The 16,928-nt window shown below is 35.1% G+C and overlaps 2 protein-coding genes across 7 annotated transcripts; one reads left to right on the forward strand and one right to left on the reverse strand.

The window, feature by feature from the left end:
- Positions 1–6,217: 6,217 nt before the first annotated feature.
- Positions 6,218–7,375, forward strand: LOC128253238 (mitochondrial import inner membrane translocase subunit Tim23). The gene is made up of 4 exons (XM_052981505.1): positions 6,218–6,466; positions 6,589–6,871; positions 6,924–7,093; positions 7,156–7,375. Exons 1-4 carry the CDS (start codon positions 6,415–6,417, stop codon positions 7,269–7,271), a joined length of 621 nt encoding a protein of 206 aa, XP_052837465.1. The 5' UTR covers positions 6,218–6,414; the 3' UTR covers positions 7,272–7,375.
- A 158-nt stretch (positions 7,376–7,533) lies between these two features.
- On the reverse strand, positions 7,534–8,650 carry LOC128253240 (thyrostimulin beta-5 subunit). 6 transcript variants are annotated; one of them, XM_052981511.1, is made up of 3 exons: positions 8,335–8,452; positions 8,102–8,246; positions 7,534–8,034 (listed from the first exon to the last, which is right to left on the reverse strand). In XM_052981511.1, exons 2-3 carry the CDS (start codon positions 8,119–8,121, stop codon positions 7,554–7,556), a joined length of 501 nt encoding a protein of 166 aa, XP_052837471.1. In that variant the 5' UTR covers positions 8,122–8,246; positions 8,335–8,452; the 3' UTR covers positions 7,534–7,553. The 6 variants fall into 6 exon arrangements, with proteins under 6 accessions (XP_052837471.1, XP_052837474.1, XP_052837472.1 ...); XM_052981514.1 differs by lacking the exons at positions 8,102–8,246; positions 8,335–8,452 and adding an exon at positions 8,535–8,650; XM_052981512.1 differs by lacking the exons at positions 8,102–8,246; positions 8,335–8,452 and adding an exon at positions 8,542–8,618.
- Positions 8,651–16,928: the final 8,278 nt, after the last annotated feature.

Here is a 16,928-nt window from a genome sequence, read left to right on the forward strand (position 1 = left end):
CTTTACTTGCTCCTTCACGTTGTTTCACTGGTTACTGGTTCACTTGTTGACTGATCCAGCTTTCTGCGCTCGGCCGGTTTATGTATAACTAGCGGCTTACCGCTAGTTATCGGCGTCTCCTTACCTCCTGGTCCAAAGTTCACGGTTTCACCGTTCGACCTTTCGCACTCTACGCACGGCACCAATATCAGGGTCCAAAGTCCGGTGCCGTCCCGTTACTTCCTTCTGCACACGGCCCTTCGCCACTCTCTTCTATTGCTGTCTCTCTCGGACTCTCCTTGTCCTTGTCTGGTGCTCAGTGCACCACTTTCTCTCGCCGCACTACCGTTACTACGGGCGAATTTGCCGCGTAACTGGTAACTGGTAAGACACTGCTTGCATGCGCTTACTCCGCTTATTATTAACTTATTCAACTCCTCACAAGTTGTATATGATTTTGGATCAATTCCTAGACTGCAAGGGTTTTAAACGTTGTTTTATCGAAGCGATCGCTTCCGTTCACAGATTTTAATTATTTGTAGCTTTTTTTATACCCTTGCAGAGGGTATTATAATTTCAGTCAGAAGTTTGCAACGCAGTGAATGAGACATCTCCGACCCTATAAAGTATATATATTCTTGATCAGCATCACTAGGAGAGTCGATCTAGCCATGTCCGTCTGTCCGTCCGTTTCTACGCAAACTAGTCTCTCAGTTTTAAAGCTATCTGCATGAAACTTTCCCAAAAGTTGTTTGTCTATTGCAGGTATTATATAAGTCGGAACGAGCCGGATCGGACGACTATAGCATATAGCTCCCATAGGAACAATCGGAAAAATAAATAAAAAATATTATAACTTTTCTGTTTTTTTAATTTTTTTTTTAGTTCTTCGAGATATAGTAATGGTTAAATATTTCAGAACTAAGGTTTAAATTTCATCAAAATCGGACGACTATAGCATATAGCTCCCATAGGAACAATCATAAAAATAAATAAAAAAAAATTATAACTTTATTGTTTTTAAATTTTTTTTTAGTGCTTCGAGATATAGTAATGGTTAAATATTTCAGAATTACGGTTTAAATTTCATCAAAATCGGACGACTGTAGCATATAGCTCTCATAGGTACAATCGTATAGCTGCCATAGGAACTAAGGAATAATTAAACTGAAAATCATCATAGCTTCAATGTTTTTAAACATAGACGCAAGTAAATCATAATTTGAACGTTTTCAAGAGTATTTGCATATCATCATGATCAGAAAAAAAGGAGCGTCAAAAATAGTACGCTACCTTTTCTTGATACATGACACATATCTGCTAGCCCATATCAATGGTGTAAATATCGATAAGAATAAACAGAAAAATTAGAAAAGAAACAAAACAAAAATAAAAACAAAAAGAACAAGCAAACATTAATTAATTAATGCGTTATGTATCATAAGCGTTCAGCAGAACAAACTGATTACTGATCCGTCAGTGATCAGTGATCATGTTGTTACGCCCAATATTAAATCAAAAAGTGAATACATAAATTATTAATAGCAGAAAACACCACAGAGATTGACGAACAACTTTTATTTTTAATTATTAAGCCTAGTACTCAGATCGATGAAATCCGTATGAGAGAGAGCGAGAGGCAAACAGTGAATTTTTTCACCCCGGTACTCAGATCGACGAAAAAATACCTGAAAATTTCATGGCGCTGCCAGGTTTCTCTGGGTTAACGTACGCCAAGCCCCGGCGTAAAGAATACAAAATTTAATCTTTTGTAGTTGGAGTTAACAGACCATAGTATTTATCGGATCAATGGACGGAAAAACCCAAAAACTCTGCAAAATGTACTACAATAATACAATGTTGACGAGAAAATATTCCCGATCCATTTATATACCATTTTTGTTGAACTTGGTCCAAAATATAGCTGCAAACGTTTGTAAAGATTGTAACTCATAATTTTATATCCTGATTCCAAAGGCATTTAGCCTGATGCGCATTTATTTACACAGGGAATCCCATTAGGCTGAATCCCGGAAAATACTGATTTCTAACGATATTTCGTTAGTGCCACCACTATAACAGCTGGGTTTTATGCAAGGACGGCTAAATTTTTGATTTACATATGTTGCATATAAAATCTATTTTGCGTAAGAATTACTGAAAACAATTGCAAGCGCAGCAAGTCCACAATGCTGCATCTCTGGCAAGAAAATACTCCCACATACATATATATTGGGATCCTTGCTCTTTTTTAGAAGCTGTGGTGCTCTTCTTTGCAAACCCGTTGAACAACACCATCAGCCCAAGTTGGCAAATGCCTCGATAGCATATTTGGTGACCTGCTGAGCACTAAAGATATCCATAAACTTGCTCATATTCATGATTTTTAATTAATTTTGTTTTGAATTGCGACAATTCAAAAGTAAACAAACCTAGATCTGCTGTTTGTGCCACTCACATGTCGGAGTACCATTAGCTAAATGCTAATGCGCCAATGGAATCACTCACATTTAAAAAGTCCACTAATGCGGCAATGGAATCAGGCTATTAGATTTGCAGGAGCGTGTTCAAAAAACACAACGCACACTATAAAAATCCACGCTGAAAATTTTGCTTACCATTCAGTTGTATGAGCTTTACGCTAATTAGTGTATTTTAGAGTCAGACTAATTTTTGTATGTGTAAGCCCGAAGTGCTTTCGTGCACCTTGTTTGAAATTTAAATACTCCACATATCAATTCAGATATGTTTAGCACTGGTTGAACAAGTGAGTATAAAGCATATGCTTTCCACTTTGTTTTATAGCCTGATTAGTGGACTTTTTAAATGTGTGTGTGATTCCATTGACGCATTAGCATTAAGCTAATGCTACTCCGACCAGTGAGTGGCACGAACTGTTGATTTGGTTTGTTTACTTTAGAATTTTTGCAAATCAAAACGAAATGAATTAAAAATCATGTATATGAGCGAGTTTAAGGATATCTTTAATGCCCAACAGGACATCCATAATGTGACGGAGGTATTGCCCACTTGGACTAGAAGGAAAGGGATCTGATGGTGTTGTTTGGCAGGTTTCCAAAGGAGAGCACTACAGTTTCTAAGAAGAGCAAGGATCCTCGTATAAGTGGGAGTTATTTCCTGTCAGAGATCCAGCAGTAATGTATGTATGTTGCGTGAGCTTTTGATTTCAGTCGTTTTTATGCAAAGAAGATTTTACATTCGAAAGAAATCAAAAATAGCGCCATCCTTCCCTATAGAAAGCAGCAGTATTAGGGGTGGCACTAACGAAATATTGTGAAATATCAGAATTTGAATATTCTCAATATGTTCGGGGTAAATCATTTTTAATCTCATTTATCTGTCGCATTTATTTTAAATGCTGCATTAACTTCTATGGGATTCCCTGTGTAAATAAATGGGCATTTGGCTAAATGCGTTTTATTGCGCCAATGGAATCCGGCTATTTTTTTAAGAACCCTGCTAAAAACAGCTGGACGGTGGAATAGAGCTGGGAAACTATCGATAGTGGCCCCATTCATTATTTTCGATGTTTTGGGTACGAAAATTCGATACTATCGATAAGCGTTTTTTATACGGTTCGTTATACAAATTTAAATTAACAGCAATCTTTATTGTGTATATCATATTTTATTTATTTATTAGTTTAATATATAATTTTTTTGAACTTTTTCTACCCAAATTTCTGCAACAAAGCCTCGTGTTTTACGCTAACTTCAGTGATGTACAAAAAAAGCTCAGCTCCATCGATAGGGACAAAAAACTATCGATTGTGGCTCAGAAAGGTAAAAATTTGATACCTCGTTTATGCCTTCGATAGGTTTCCAGCTCTACTGTGGTATATGTGGAGAAAAAATTGGGACTGCAAGCTTAATGCAGAATCATAGAGCTGGGAAAACATCGATGTTTGGCATATTCTATGAATTCGATATTTTGAAAACAAATAAAACAATACATTTTTACAATATGGGTGATTTTTAGCCTCTTTAAGGGGTTATATACAGTTAGAAAGCCAAAAAAAAAACGAAAAAATAACTATTAAATTTCTTTATGTGATAATTAGTTATATTTTAAATGTATTTTAAGATTAAGTATTGGAAAATTATTTATTTCGAAAGGAGCTAAAGCTAATCTCTGGGAGATCCTCTCAAAAATGGCGTTTTGCGGTGACCACTATATCTTTGGACTGGATGCTCTGATATTAAAAAATTAAAAAGATTTCGTAAAAGTATTGTCAAATCTAGTAATTAATCAAAAGAATAAGCAAACTTAATTTTTTTTTTAAATTTGAAGGTTTTTCCAACAACAAATTTGATATATATATATATATATATATATATATATTATTAAAGAAAATAAAAATACATTTTTGGAAAATTCTAACTGAATGTAAACCTTTAAGCTATATCAAACAAGTTAAATATAGCTTCTCCATAGCTAGCTAAAAAAAAAGGTTACAGGTGGCAGATTCGAGAGCCAGAAGTTCTTGTTAATAGCCTGATTCCATTGGCGCATTAAAACGCATTTAGCCTAATGCGCATTTATTTACACAGGGAGTCCCATAAGGCTAAGTGCCGCATTTAAAATAAATGCGATTTTTAAATGCGATTAAAATCCATTCGCCACGAACGTTTTTAGAAAAAATACAGGAAAATACCGATGTTTAACGATATTTTGTTAGTGCTACCACTTCTACAGCTGTTTTCTATATGCCAGGCTGGCGCAATTTTTGATGTCTTGTGAATATAAAATCTATTTTGTATAAAAATGACTGAAACCTAGAGTGCACGCTGCATATTCCGCTCGCAGTACCACAATGCATTACTGCTGTATCTCTGGCATAAAGTAACTCCCATATATACGGGGATCCCTTCCCTTTTTAGATGGTGGTCTCCATTGCAAACCCGTCATAACAACGCAATCAGATTCTCTTCCATGTCGTCCAAGTTGGCAAATGCCTTGGTCGCATTATGGGTGTCCTGCTGAACATTACAGAGTTTAGTAAACTCACTCATGTTCATTAGTTTTAATTAATTTCTTTTGGATTTGCCAAAATTCCAAAGCAAACAAACCCAGGTCAACTGTTCGTGCCACTCACATGTCGGAGTAGCATTACCTAAATGCTAATGCGCCAATGGAATCAGGCACATTTATAGCCTGATTCCATTGCCGCATTTGTGTACTTTTTAAATGTGCCTGATTCCATTGCCGCATTAGTGTACTTTTTAAATGTGCCTGATTCCATTGGCGAATTAGCATTTAGCTAATGCTACTTCGACATGTGAGGGGCACGAACAGCTGATCTGGGTTTGTTTACTTTTGAATTTTGGCAAATCCAAAAGAAATTAGTTTTCTGAACTCTTTAATGCTGAGCAAGACATCCATAATGCGACCGAGGCATTTGCCAACTTGGACGACAAGAAAGAGAAGCTGATTGCGTTGTTTAACGGGTTTGCAATGGAGATCACCACAGTTTCTAAAAAGGGAAGAGATCCCCGTATATATGAGAGTTACTTTATGCCAGAGTTCCACTAGTAATGCATTGTGGTACTGCGAGCAATATTGGTAGCGTGCGCTCTAGTTTTCAGTCATTTTTATACAAAATAGATTTTATATTCAAAAGATATCAAAATTGCGCCAACCTTGCATATAGAAAACAGCTGTTATAGTGGTGGCACGAACAAAATATCGTTAAACATCGGTATTTTCCGGTATTTATTCTTAAAACGTTCGGGGCGAATGGTTTTTAATCGCATTTAATAATCGCATTTATTTTAAATGCGGCAATTAGCCTTATGGGATTCCCTGTGTAAGTAAATGCGCATTAGGCTAAATGCGTTTTAATGCGCCAATGGAATCATGCTATTAAAAAGTCCACTAATGCGGCAATGGAATCAGGCTATAAGAAACGAAATTATAATGAGTATTTACACTGAGTATTTGCCTAAGAGATTTACCGCGCCAGCACCAATAAACACCCACACGAAACACGCTTTTAATAGCCAAATGTAGTGATGAACAACATTTAATGCGTTTACCACTATCGTTTACTATTGAATTTAAAACCTCGTTAGTGTTTCTAAACCAAAATATTCGATATATCGATACTATCATGAGTGGCCGACCCAGCTCTACATAATCATTGATGGTAGACGGTGTGAATTAGACATTGCTTTTAGATGTTATTGTAGGATTTGTGCAGCACTGATCTGGGCTGAAACAAATTGTTAGCAGTGTTGAGAAATAGGCATGCTTGACAACAAATGTCACCTCAAGTGCGGAACAAAGTTAGAAATCAAGCAGAGCACAAGAATTTTTGTTGTCTGTTGTTTAAAGCGAAACTGAGTTTAGTTCGCCGGCTGATTGAGACGAAAATTAATATACCCTTCTTGGCAAACACTTAAAAAAAATTCAAAAATGAGTGACGACTTTCTAAGAAAACCATTCTCTCTAACGGCCGCACCAGTCGGTAAGTAAAGAAACTATTTTTTTGTGGTTACGCAATGTGACTCGCTTGTTTCATAGCCGACCTTAATATATTTTTTCTGATTAATTGTTAAATGCGTTTACCGCCCCTACAATGCACTGCAGTTGATGAATCAACAACAACAAAGTACACTCCGGTTATGAGCTCATTTAGTAATGCTCCGGTTTCGCCGTATCTGAACTATGATTCGCGATTCCTTCAGCAATCTCAACCTGAGTTCATCTTTCCCGAGGGAGCTAACAAACAGCGTGGACGCTTTGAGCTGGCCTTCTCACAGATAGGCACTTCGGTTATGATTGGAGGTGGAATTGGCGGCCTCGCCGGCGTCTATAACGGTTTTAAAGTTACAAAGGCGCTCAATCAGACGGGAAAATTACGGCGAACACAGTAAGTAAACTGTCTTAGGGTCTTATTATTATTAATGTTTCTCAACGTTAAGGTTAATAAATCATATTATGAAGCAAGGCTCGGGCACGGCAAACACGCTGGGTACACTGGCGGTGCTCTATTCGGCAACTGGGGTGTTGTTGCAGTTTGTTCGTGGTGAGGATGATCACGTCAACACAGTGGTAGCAGGGTCTGCGACAGGACTGCTGTACAAGTCAACAGGTGAGCACAATAACTTTAAATTATGGTTTAACATCTTGAAAGCGTTACATCCAAATTTGCAGCTGGCCTTCGGAGATGTGCACTTGGAGGCGCTATTGGGCTAGGCATCTCGTCGCTTTATTGCTTATACTTGTTAGCGCAAGATAAAAGCACAAACTCAAGCCAAAAATTCCAGTAGACGGCTTAGCTTTCCAGCACGAATAAATCTTTTATGCTGTAATTAATCAAGTAATTTGAAGTTTTGTTTTTGTTACAAATAAATATTTCTTAAGGTTGTCTGTACGTTAAAGTCGTTCTTTATTCAAATGACCAGACTTAATACAAAATTCTTCGATGCTAACAGAATACACGTAAAAAACAAAAAGTCGCCCGTGTTATGTGCAATTATGCATATTGTATGTGTATAAAGCCACCACATTGCAAAAAATTATTTCATTTTGTATCAACCTCTACGCGAGCCCTAATAGTCTAACTCTTCGGTATCGGCTCCTACGATAACGGCCTTGCTGCCACCCTCCATTACGTTATTGGCTGGAGCTTCGCAACTAGTATCCTGCGAGGAGCACGTCTGGCAGTGACAATTTACTGCCTCCATATACTGGTAATTGCTAACACTTGCCTCCGCCTTAGGGTGACAGTTTTTGAGAATAGCTACCATTGGTTGGCGCTGTGCGTGGACACAGACTGGATGAAACGAGCGCTTATAAGGGAACTTCCAATCGGATATCTCGCTAGAGTCGCACCGCCCCCAGCATGACCAGACACTTACATAGTCCCAGCACTCGTGACCCATAAGATCGGACTGCGTCACTTTATATGTATACACGCGACGATGGCAGCCCAAGGGAGCAGATGTTGGTCCGCTGTTAATGGGCTCAAGTTCCACCAACTTTGAAGCGGAAACACGCAGCATATACGCGCCCGTTGAGAGAGCCAGAAACCTAAAAAAAGAGAAAAAAAAACGCGGGTCTATCACAACAGCATCCTTTTTATTTCAGACTGCCTTACAAAACAGCGCAGCCAACCATTATAGTTTGCGTTGTGGCGGGTTTCCCTATCAACTGCTTTGGTACCAAATAACATCGCCTATTTATACATTGTCTGTCTACTGAGTTTGCGCTGCCAGCAATGGCAGCAAACAGCGGTTTTCTCCCTTAATGCGGCCAAAAATAGATAGTTTGTGTTGAAGACTTAACTTTGCATATTTCGATTCGTTTTACTTTGTTTTTTTTTGCAATTACCATTCTGGATTCGTATTAATTAAAGCGCCTTGTTTACTACTGTTAATATGCGATTTAATGTTGAAATAATATCTGCTCAAAATTAAACATTTTTTGGTAGGAGGTTTGGTTTAAGATGTTTTTTCCAGTTGCAACGCAAATCACTTAACTGTTTTGAACTATTATATATATATATATATATTATATAGAAGTTCATTTACTTAATACATTTTAGTTATTGGATACGGATAAACGGATACGGAAGCTAGCTAAATTTGATTTGGAGACTTTCAAGAAGTTTCACTGCGAGAAAATCGGCATAGAACCGCATACTGATGTCAGTATCTCACTGTATATGGCAGCTATATCGACCGATTTTGATCAAAAGTTTTAAGTTAAGTTGTAGCCAGATAAGAATTTAATCCATTGGTGGAATGAAAAAATAAATGAAATTTAAGAGGTAGGTCCTAAATACTATAAAAATATATTTTAAGTCAAAAACAAAAATGCACTTAAATGAAACAGTTTAGGTACATTTTACGCTGCGCTAATAATCGTCATAAAACCGTATGTGGCTGCTATAGGATATAGTGTAACGAATACCGTTAGCCAGGCTGGTGTTTAATTTTTTGTTCGCAGTGCACCCTTTTGCTGACTAATAAAAATATAACAAAAATAAAATTTAGTTTTTCCGTAGAGTGTTTTTTGCTTTCAGTAAATTTTTATAAGTATTGGGTATTTAAAAAAAAAATTGGTATATGTTCATTTATAGCGATGAAATTTTACCCCAATCTTTTATGTATTGATTTAGACTACATCTATTCAGAATACTTAGAATTGATTGACTTTATAGTGAATATGCCCCAAAAACAATATGCTAAAAATGGAAAACAACCTTGTACTTTGAATAAAACAGCTTATGATATATGTACAAGTTTTAGTGAAAACCATAATTAAATAAGAAAATTAATGATTTAAATAATATAACCATTAATCCGATTCCATCTCAGTTTCGACTTCGCTCTTGTAGCTTTCACTTACTGCTGCTTTTAAGAGAGTAAAATTTTTTATTTTTTATGTCGACTTCCGTTTAGTTAAAATGTATTATGAATCGGAGCTAGTCAAAATCAACATTCAAAATGCCATGGTTGCTCTTCACTCTTTCCATTTTTCTTGAATAACATTTTCTGTCTTTTTGAAGTCCTTGTTCCGAGCATTATTGTAACTTCCAAAACTGGGCTTTGGAACATCTTTAACTATTTTAGTCGCATTAATATTACCACATTTCCTCAACTGGGCTTGCGTTGCAAAAGCTTATTTCGGGAAAAAAATGATCTCTCTTAAAGTTTTGGCTCTCCTTAAGTTGGCATCCACGCCACATTCCTCAAAAGAAAGTTCCCTAAGGAACATTTTTGACTTATGGCGGTATTCTGGTCCAGAAATTTGAAAAAATTGATTTTTTCTTTGTATATTTTTAATGTTTGGACTTAAAAAAAAATGATCCCTTAAAGATTTTTGAACATTCGAATTATGGCGTCCTAGCCATTATAAATGATTCCTAAACCTTAAACGCGTTTTTTCGAAACTTCTTTTTTTAAGGTGGTTGATATGATATTTCAAATTCTACTGAACCGATTCCATTGAAAATTTGTATATATCTTGCTTACACTACTTTGACTTGAAAAAATTTTAGTTATAAGAATTTTTTAGATATTGGAAATGGTCGAAAGTGTCAAAAAAAACCATATACAAAATTGTATATTACTTGAAAAAAATCCTAAAATTCAGGCTTCTAGACCAGAATACCCCCTTAAATAATATATTTGATTTTATCCATTCCGTATAGGAATTGACAAATCGACTGAGGGTGTGACTTGATCTCAACCATCGAGTTTTAAATCTACGGATAAAGTCATAAATTTCGCGCTCGAATCCTGCCATATCTTTATCTAATGGCTTATCAGCATTCTTCACATATCCATATAAGAAAGATAACTTCTCGGTTTAGGTCGTTTTGCCGCTGTCATTCATTACTTTATATAGCTGAAGGCGAGTGATTTATTTGAATTTTAAAGTTCTAAAATAGTAAAGTAAGTAAAGACCTGAAAAACATATAACAAAGACACACATATTATATCTAATGACGAATTTAATAGTTAATTAAATAGGAGTACACTTGTCCATATGCTGTTCTTCGTTTTCCATTTCTTCCTTAGTTTGATTAAACCATCCGAGATTAGATTTGACAATTTACTTTGTTTAATTAATCACAAGTGCCAAAAATAGCTGACCGAAACAGCTGACTAAAGCAGATGAGCGACACAGTGATCCAAACAACTGACCAAAACAGCTTACCAACACCTGACATTCAAAAATAAAAAAATATTTTTACAGCTTATTCGAAATAATTTTTTTTATACAAAAATAAAAAATTTAAAAAAATATTGTAAAAATAGTTAAGGGGTAATATTTATTATTCCAGCTTTCAATAAAGTTATATTTTTTGTGAAAATCATGACTCAAAGTGACAAAAAATATTATTATAATTTCTGCTTGCAACGCAGTGATTTTTTTTAATAATTATATAATTCAGAATTACGCTTTTAATTTTATTCAAATCGGAAAACGGTATCGTATAGACGCCATAGGAACTATTAACAAAGCTGAAAATCATCATATGTTTCTAAACGCATACGCAAATAAATCATAATTTTGGATGTTTTCAAGAATATATAATTTTTGCGATAGCTGCAAGGGTATATGAACTTTGGTATGCCAAAGTTTGCTTTCCTTCTTGTTTTTTCGTATTATTAAAAACGAAAAAACAAAGTTTTAACTTGCATCAGCAAAAACTTAATTAAAATTCATTATAATTCATTGACTTAAAATAATTAAACCAACATTAAACTTAAAAAGGATTTTGAATTTGAGCCATATGTATATGTAATTCGTCACAAAATTGCACTCGAAGTTTTTAATATTTAGTTATGTCGCAAAGCGAGCTTGAACTTTTAAAGCGCAAAGAAAAAACGGTAAACTGAAACTGAGAACTGCTGGAACCGCAAGCTGATTGAAGCCTCTAAAATGCGCTACCAAGCAAGCTAGCGTTGATGACGCTGTTTATCCACTCATTTGGCGGGTGAGAAGTAAGGGGAAGGAAGTTTTCTAGTCCTTCGCTTTCCGTTTAAATCGGTGTATCTTTTATTTTCCGAACTTTCTAAAGCGATCGCGCACAGCTCGGGTCTTGAAGATATTTTTTTTAATGTTACGTGATTTAAATGCTAAATAAAGATTGTCATGCTGGGTGAAGTTTTGGGGCTTATATATGTACATATGTATGTGCCGCCGGACTCTGAGTTTGCTTGGGGCAAACCGTTTCTGATTTGGAAGTGCTTTTGCTTCCCAGTACTTCGACCAAACTGCAGCGGGCCTAGGCATGCGCCGCTGGACGCTGATCTCGCTTAGCTTGGCTTGGCGTGGCAAATAGAAGCAGATCGAATATTCTCTTGGCGCTTATAAGCACAGTTTTCCCAGCTGCCGCCTTCCTGCCCATGTTGCTATGCAAATGTTGCCAGAAAAAGGTTGAGCCAAGTGGCCGAGTTACTGGTATCTAACAGATACATTCTGGTTCAAGCGCCTTTACAAATTTCCCTACCGAAATCAGACTGATGATCGCTATGTGTAAAGTGTAGCCAGCACTACTGCCTTGTATGAGTTTTGGGTTTCCCATTTCTATGCATGCCCACCGCATCCTTCTCAGGAAGGTGTCGGCGGTCGTATTTTGTCTATTCAGCACGTCAGCTAAGCAATTGCTTACAATGTCAAGGTGCCCAGGCACCCATATGAGCCCCAAAAAGTTGGGACGACTAAAATCGATTTTTTGAAATTTGAAAAGCGGAATCGTTTGCTCATTTTTTGCCCACCTATTAGTTTTTTTTGCCCACCTCCAGTTTTGAAAATATGGAAAGTTCGAAAATTTTCGAAAACCTAAAAGTTAACTTTTTTAAATTTTTTTTTTAATCGCAAGAAAATTGCGTGCCCACGTTTGCCCACCTTTTATAATGTAGAAGTTGAAAACGTAGAAACTTTGGAAAATATAGAACTTTTAAGTTTTCATAATTTTTTACCCAATAAAAAAACATTGGCCGAAGGCATAAATACAGTTTTTTTTTTAAAAAAATAAAAACTGCCCATTTTTGCCCACATCTTAAAATTTCAGAATCGAAAAAAAATTAACTTGCCACCTCTTAAAATATGATTTTTTAACAAAAAACGTTTGTCGACGGCTTTTAAACAGCCTTGTCCGAAAAAAAAACCTTTGCCCGCCTATTAAAATTAATTTTTTTCAAAAAAAATAAAAGAATCCCATGTTTTCCGACCTCTTAAAATTTAAGAGTTTAAAAAAAATTCGTTTGCCCCCTCTTAAAAATAAGTATTTTTTTTACAAAAATCGTTTGCCCACCTCTAAAAAATTGTTTTTTCGAAAAAAAAAAAACTGTACAAATTTCAGAATCTAAAAAAAAAATTGTTTGCCGGCGGCTTAAAAATAGCTTTTTTCGACATAAGTCTTTTGCCCAACCACCAAAAATAGTTTTTTCGAAAAAATAAAAACTGTCATTGTTTGCCCACCTCTTAAAATTTCCGAATCTAAAAAAAAATCATTTGCCCACCTCTTAAAAATTAGTTTTTAACAAAAATCATTTGCCGAAAAAAAAAGTCGTTTGCCCCCCCCTCAAAAACAGTTTTTTAGAAAAATCAAAAACTGTCCATGTTTGCCCACCTCTTAAAATTTCCGAATCTAAAAAAATTGTTTTTCGGCGGCTTAAAAATAGCTTTTTTCGACAAAAGTCGTTTGCCCACCCATTAAAAAAAGTTTTTTCGAAAAAATAAAAATTGCCCATGTTTGCCCACCTCTTTAAATTTCCGAATCTAAAAAAAAATCGTTTGCCCTCCTCTTAAAAATTAGTTTTTTTACAAAAATCATTTGCCGAAAAAAAAAATCGTTTGCCCACCCCTCAAAAACAGTTTTTTAGAAAAATCAAAAACTGCCCATGTTTGCCCACCTCTTAAAATTTCCGAATATAAAAAAAAATTGTTTGTCGGCGGCTTAAAAATAGCTTTTTTTGACAAAAGTCGTTTGCCCACCCATTAAAAATAGTTTTTTTCGAAAAAATAAAATTAAATTTCAGAACCCAAAAAAAAATCGTTTGCATACCGCTTAAAAACTAGTTTTTTAACAAAAATCATTTGCCGACGGCTTAAAAATACCTTTTTTCGACAAAAGTCGTTTGCCCACCCATTGAAAATAGTTTTTTCGAAAAAATAAAATCTGCCCACCTCTTAAAATTTCAGAATATAAAAAAAATCGTTTACCCACTTCTTAAAAGTAATAAAAAAAGGTTTTTGGTTTTTTTTTGTCAATGACAGTAATCGGAATCACTTTAAATTGACCTGATATTGAATTTCGTGGCTTGTCATTTTGGTTGGTGCATAAGTGTCATCAATTTTGTGACTATTCCTTCGTTTGGACATACAGGGAATTAAAGGAAAGTGGCATAGCACGAAATTCTAATAATAATTTCCTGTGAATTTTGTTTACAGTTTTTTTAAAGACGTGCAAAAATTTTCAATATTTTAGATTTGACTTTAAATTTTCTTGATATTACAATTTCGTGGCTTGTCATTTGTTTTGGTGTATACACTGTGGTGACTATTCCTTTTCTTACAAGGATTTTAAGTGAAGTGGCATAGCTCGAAATTCTAATGTAATCAGTATCATTGAGCTCATGTTGTTTCCTTGTAAATTTTGTTTAAAGTCTTTTTAAAGACTGGTAAAATTTTCAAGTTTTAATTTCTGTTTTAAATTTCAATTTCAATCAATTTTAAATTAATATTTTAAAGATTAATTTAATTTTTCTAATGTATTTTTTATATACTGACTTGGTATTAGAAATTTGTGCCACTGTTACTTGCATTAAATTTAAATTTGTCTACGATATTTATAGTAAACTGCAAGTTTATATATTATTTTTGTAATACATAAAATAATTTTAATTATAACTATACTTCTTTCCAGTGATATGTGTTTTAAATTATATTTTTTATTTTGTCGCGCTAGCATAAATTATATAACATACATAGAAAACTTGTTTTTAAGCCTTTTACATATTTTGGTGCACAGTGTATATAAAGTGTTGGTGTGTGTTTTTGATTAAATTGTTGTGAAGTTTTTATGGATTTCCTGGCACAATGCCAGCCAAGTTAACTGTTCTTCTCCCCGCCTTAGTGGATGTACTTTGCAGCGTAAACATGTTTAAGGAAACTAATGCTCTTAAGCCAAGAAACCATAATGTGTGGATGGAAGCCAGTGAGCGGTTGCAAGGAATGATCAGTGCAAAAACTCTGAATTTCTATGCCCGAGTTAACCGGAATGATGTGATTATTGTGGTAAAACAACGATGTGGCATAACGCAGCCGGATAATACTGCAAAAAGTACAACATTGAATTGGACGGCGGCTGAGGACGACCCTGAGTTCCAGATTATAGAACCAAAAAAACCCCTAAGGAGGATAAAAAAATAGAATTGCGATCAAAGAACAATCTGCATCCTAACTGGCCAAGTACTTATATAAAAAAGTTCCACTGTCTTGTGCCTTCAGTTTTAAAAAGAGGATAGTATATGGCTACGGATCGAGGGTTACTGCAGTGGGTGTAATTCCACTTTTAAAGGACATTGCTTGTTTGAGCCTGAACAAATTGTGGCATCTTAATATCTGTTTCGGTACCAGATACACGAGGAATTCCACATGATAAAAAACGACGATGCACATCCAGACGACTAGAGATAGGAAAGGAACTGATTTTGAAAACTTCGTGAAGAGACCATTAATAGGCACCTAGGAATAACCAAGGACTGGGATCCAATTTCGTCATTATACCTCAAATGCAGGATGCATCATGAATATCGGATTGTATGAATTATTCTGCATTTACTGCACACGAGCTCAAATTAAAACATACTCGTACATTTCTCGGATCAAAAATATAAAACAAATTTGTGTCGACGCCAGTGTTGTTTTACCAATCGCGAAACCAAACAGGGATACGAGTTACATATGTGTTTTTATATCAAATTGTGATGCATGGTGACGACAGTATATTTTCAGTGCTTCAATTGCTTTCGGCCAAGCATGATACTGCTAGCACTCAATTCTGGCTTAGTCGATTTATTTAAAAATCTGGACGCTTCCCATCGGAGGTGGTGTGCGACTTCTCCTTGGCGCTACTTAATGAAATAAGCTTGAGCTTTAATGACTGCCGTTTAAATGAATATCTAGCGACTTGCTTCCCATGTCTCTCTAACGAAGAAATATGCAACTGTCTCGAAGCTACATCCGGCTTGACATCGGCCACCTTATAAAAATGATGTGCCGAAAAAACGTATTTAAAGGAAAATTACCAAACGTATAGGATTTTTACATAAGATGCGTTGGTGTTTCTACTACATGTAAAACCTAGAATTAAGAGGTAGGCAAACATTTTTTTTTTTTAATTCTTAAATTTTAAGAGGTGGGCAAACATGGGCATCTTTTATTTTTTTGAAAAAAACTATTTTTAATAGGTGTGCAAACGTTTTTTTCGGACAAGGCTGTTTAAACGCCGTCTGCAAACGTTTTTTGTTAAAAAATCATATATTAAGAGGTGGGCAAACATAGGCAATTTTTATTTTTTTGAAAAAAATGTTTTTATGCTTTCGGCAAATGTTTTTTTTATTGGGTAAAAAATAATGAAAACTTAAAAGTTCTATATTTTCTAATGTTTTTAATTTTTTTAAATTTTCGAAAATTTTTGAACTTTTAAACTTTTTAAAATTAGAGGTGTGCAAAAAAAACTAATTGATGGGCAAAAGTGGGCAAACGATTCCGCTTTTCAAATTTCAAAAAATCGATTTTAGTCGACCCAACTTCTTTGAGCTACCCATATGATGTAGATTCTGAGGTGGTTAAGAGATTTGCGGAATTCAGAGATGGTTGCTGAGGTGCGACAAATACACTTTTTAAATGGTCCCATTCGGACTGCTTCATCCAGATATTTTGCATGCACAGGCATTTTTTATCTCAGCGAGCGGAATATTTATAAATTGTATTTATTTAATCGAATGCTTTTTCATTCTCGTCACAAAATTTTATACCAGAATACAATGCATAACTCAAATTTACTGCCAATTTACACAGATTGAAAAATAGTTTTTTGTATAATTTGCTCTCTAAAAATAATAAATGAAATAAAAGCGATTATACCACCGTTGATGGAATATATTAAAGAAATATATATTCGAGTCTTTAATAGTAATTACTGATTGTGAAGAAGTCATGCGGAAAGCATTTCGAAGTGTGTATCCCACAGTTAGACTTGTCGGATGTTGCCTTTTCTATTTTCAAGTTAATTTTATTCAATGCACCTAGCATCTTTTTAAGATACCATTTTTGCCAAGCAGTAGGAAGAATTATGAGCAAAGAAAACCCTTGCAACAATTTATCAAGAATTCTAAACCGGCTAATTCAACTTTTCACAAAACACTCGCTTTACCATTGCTACCTCCACACTTCATCGA

The sequence above is a fragment of the Drosophila gunungcola genome (genome assembly GCF_025200985.1).
Source record: "Drosophila gunungcola strain Sukarami chromosome 2L unlocalized genomic scaffold, Dgunungcola_SK_2 000007F, whole genome shotgun sequence".
Lineage (NCBI taxonomy): Eukaryota > Metazoa > Arthropoda > Insecta > Diptera > Drosophilidae > Drosophila > Drosophila gunungcola.

Bases quoted from the DNA above. Each gene is read 5' to 3' on its own strand.
- LOC128253238 (XM_052981505.1), top strand. From the start codon at position 6,415: ATGAGTGACGACTTTCTAAGAAAACCATTCTCTCTAACGGCCGCACCA. The intron at 6,872-6,923 runs GTAAGTAAACTG...CTCAACGTTAAG, and splicing joins GGAAAATTACGGCGAACACA to GTTAATAAATCATATTATGA. The intron at 7,094-7,155 runs GTGAGCACAATA...CCAAATTTGCAG, and splicing joins ACTGCTGTACAAGTCAACAG to CTGGCCTTCGGAGATGTGCA.
- LOC128253240 (XM_052981509.1), bottom strand. From the start codon at position 8,530: ATGAACTTCTATATAATATATATATATATATATAATAGTTCAAAACA. The intron at 8,035-8,483 runs GTTAAGTGATTT...CTCTTTTTTTAG, and splicing joins ATATATAATAGTTCAAAACA to GTTTCTGGCTCTCTCAACGG.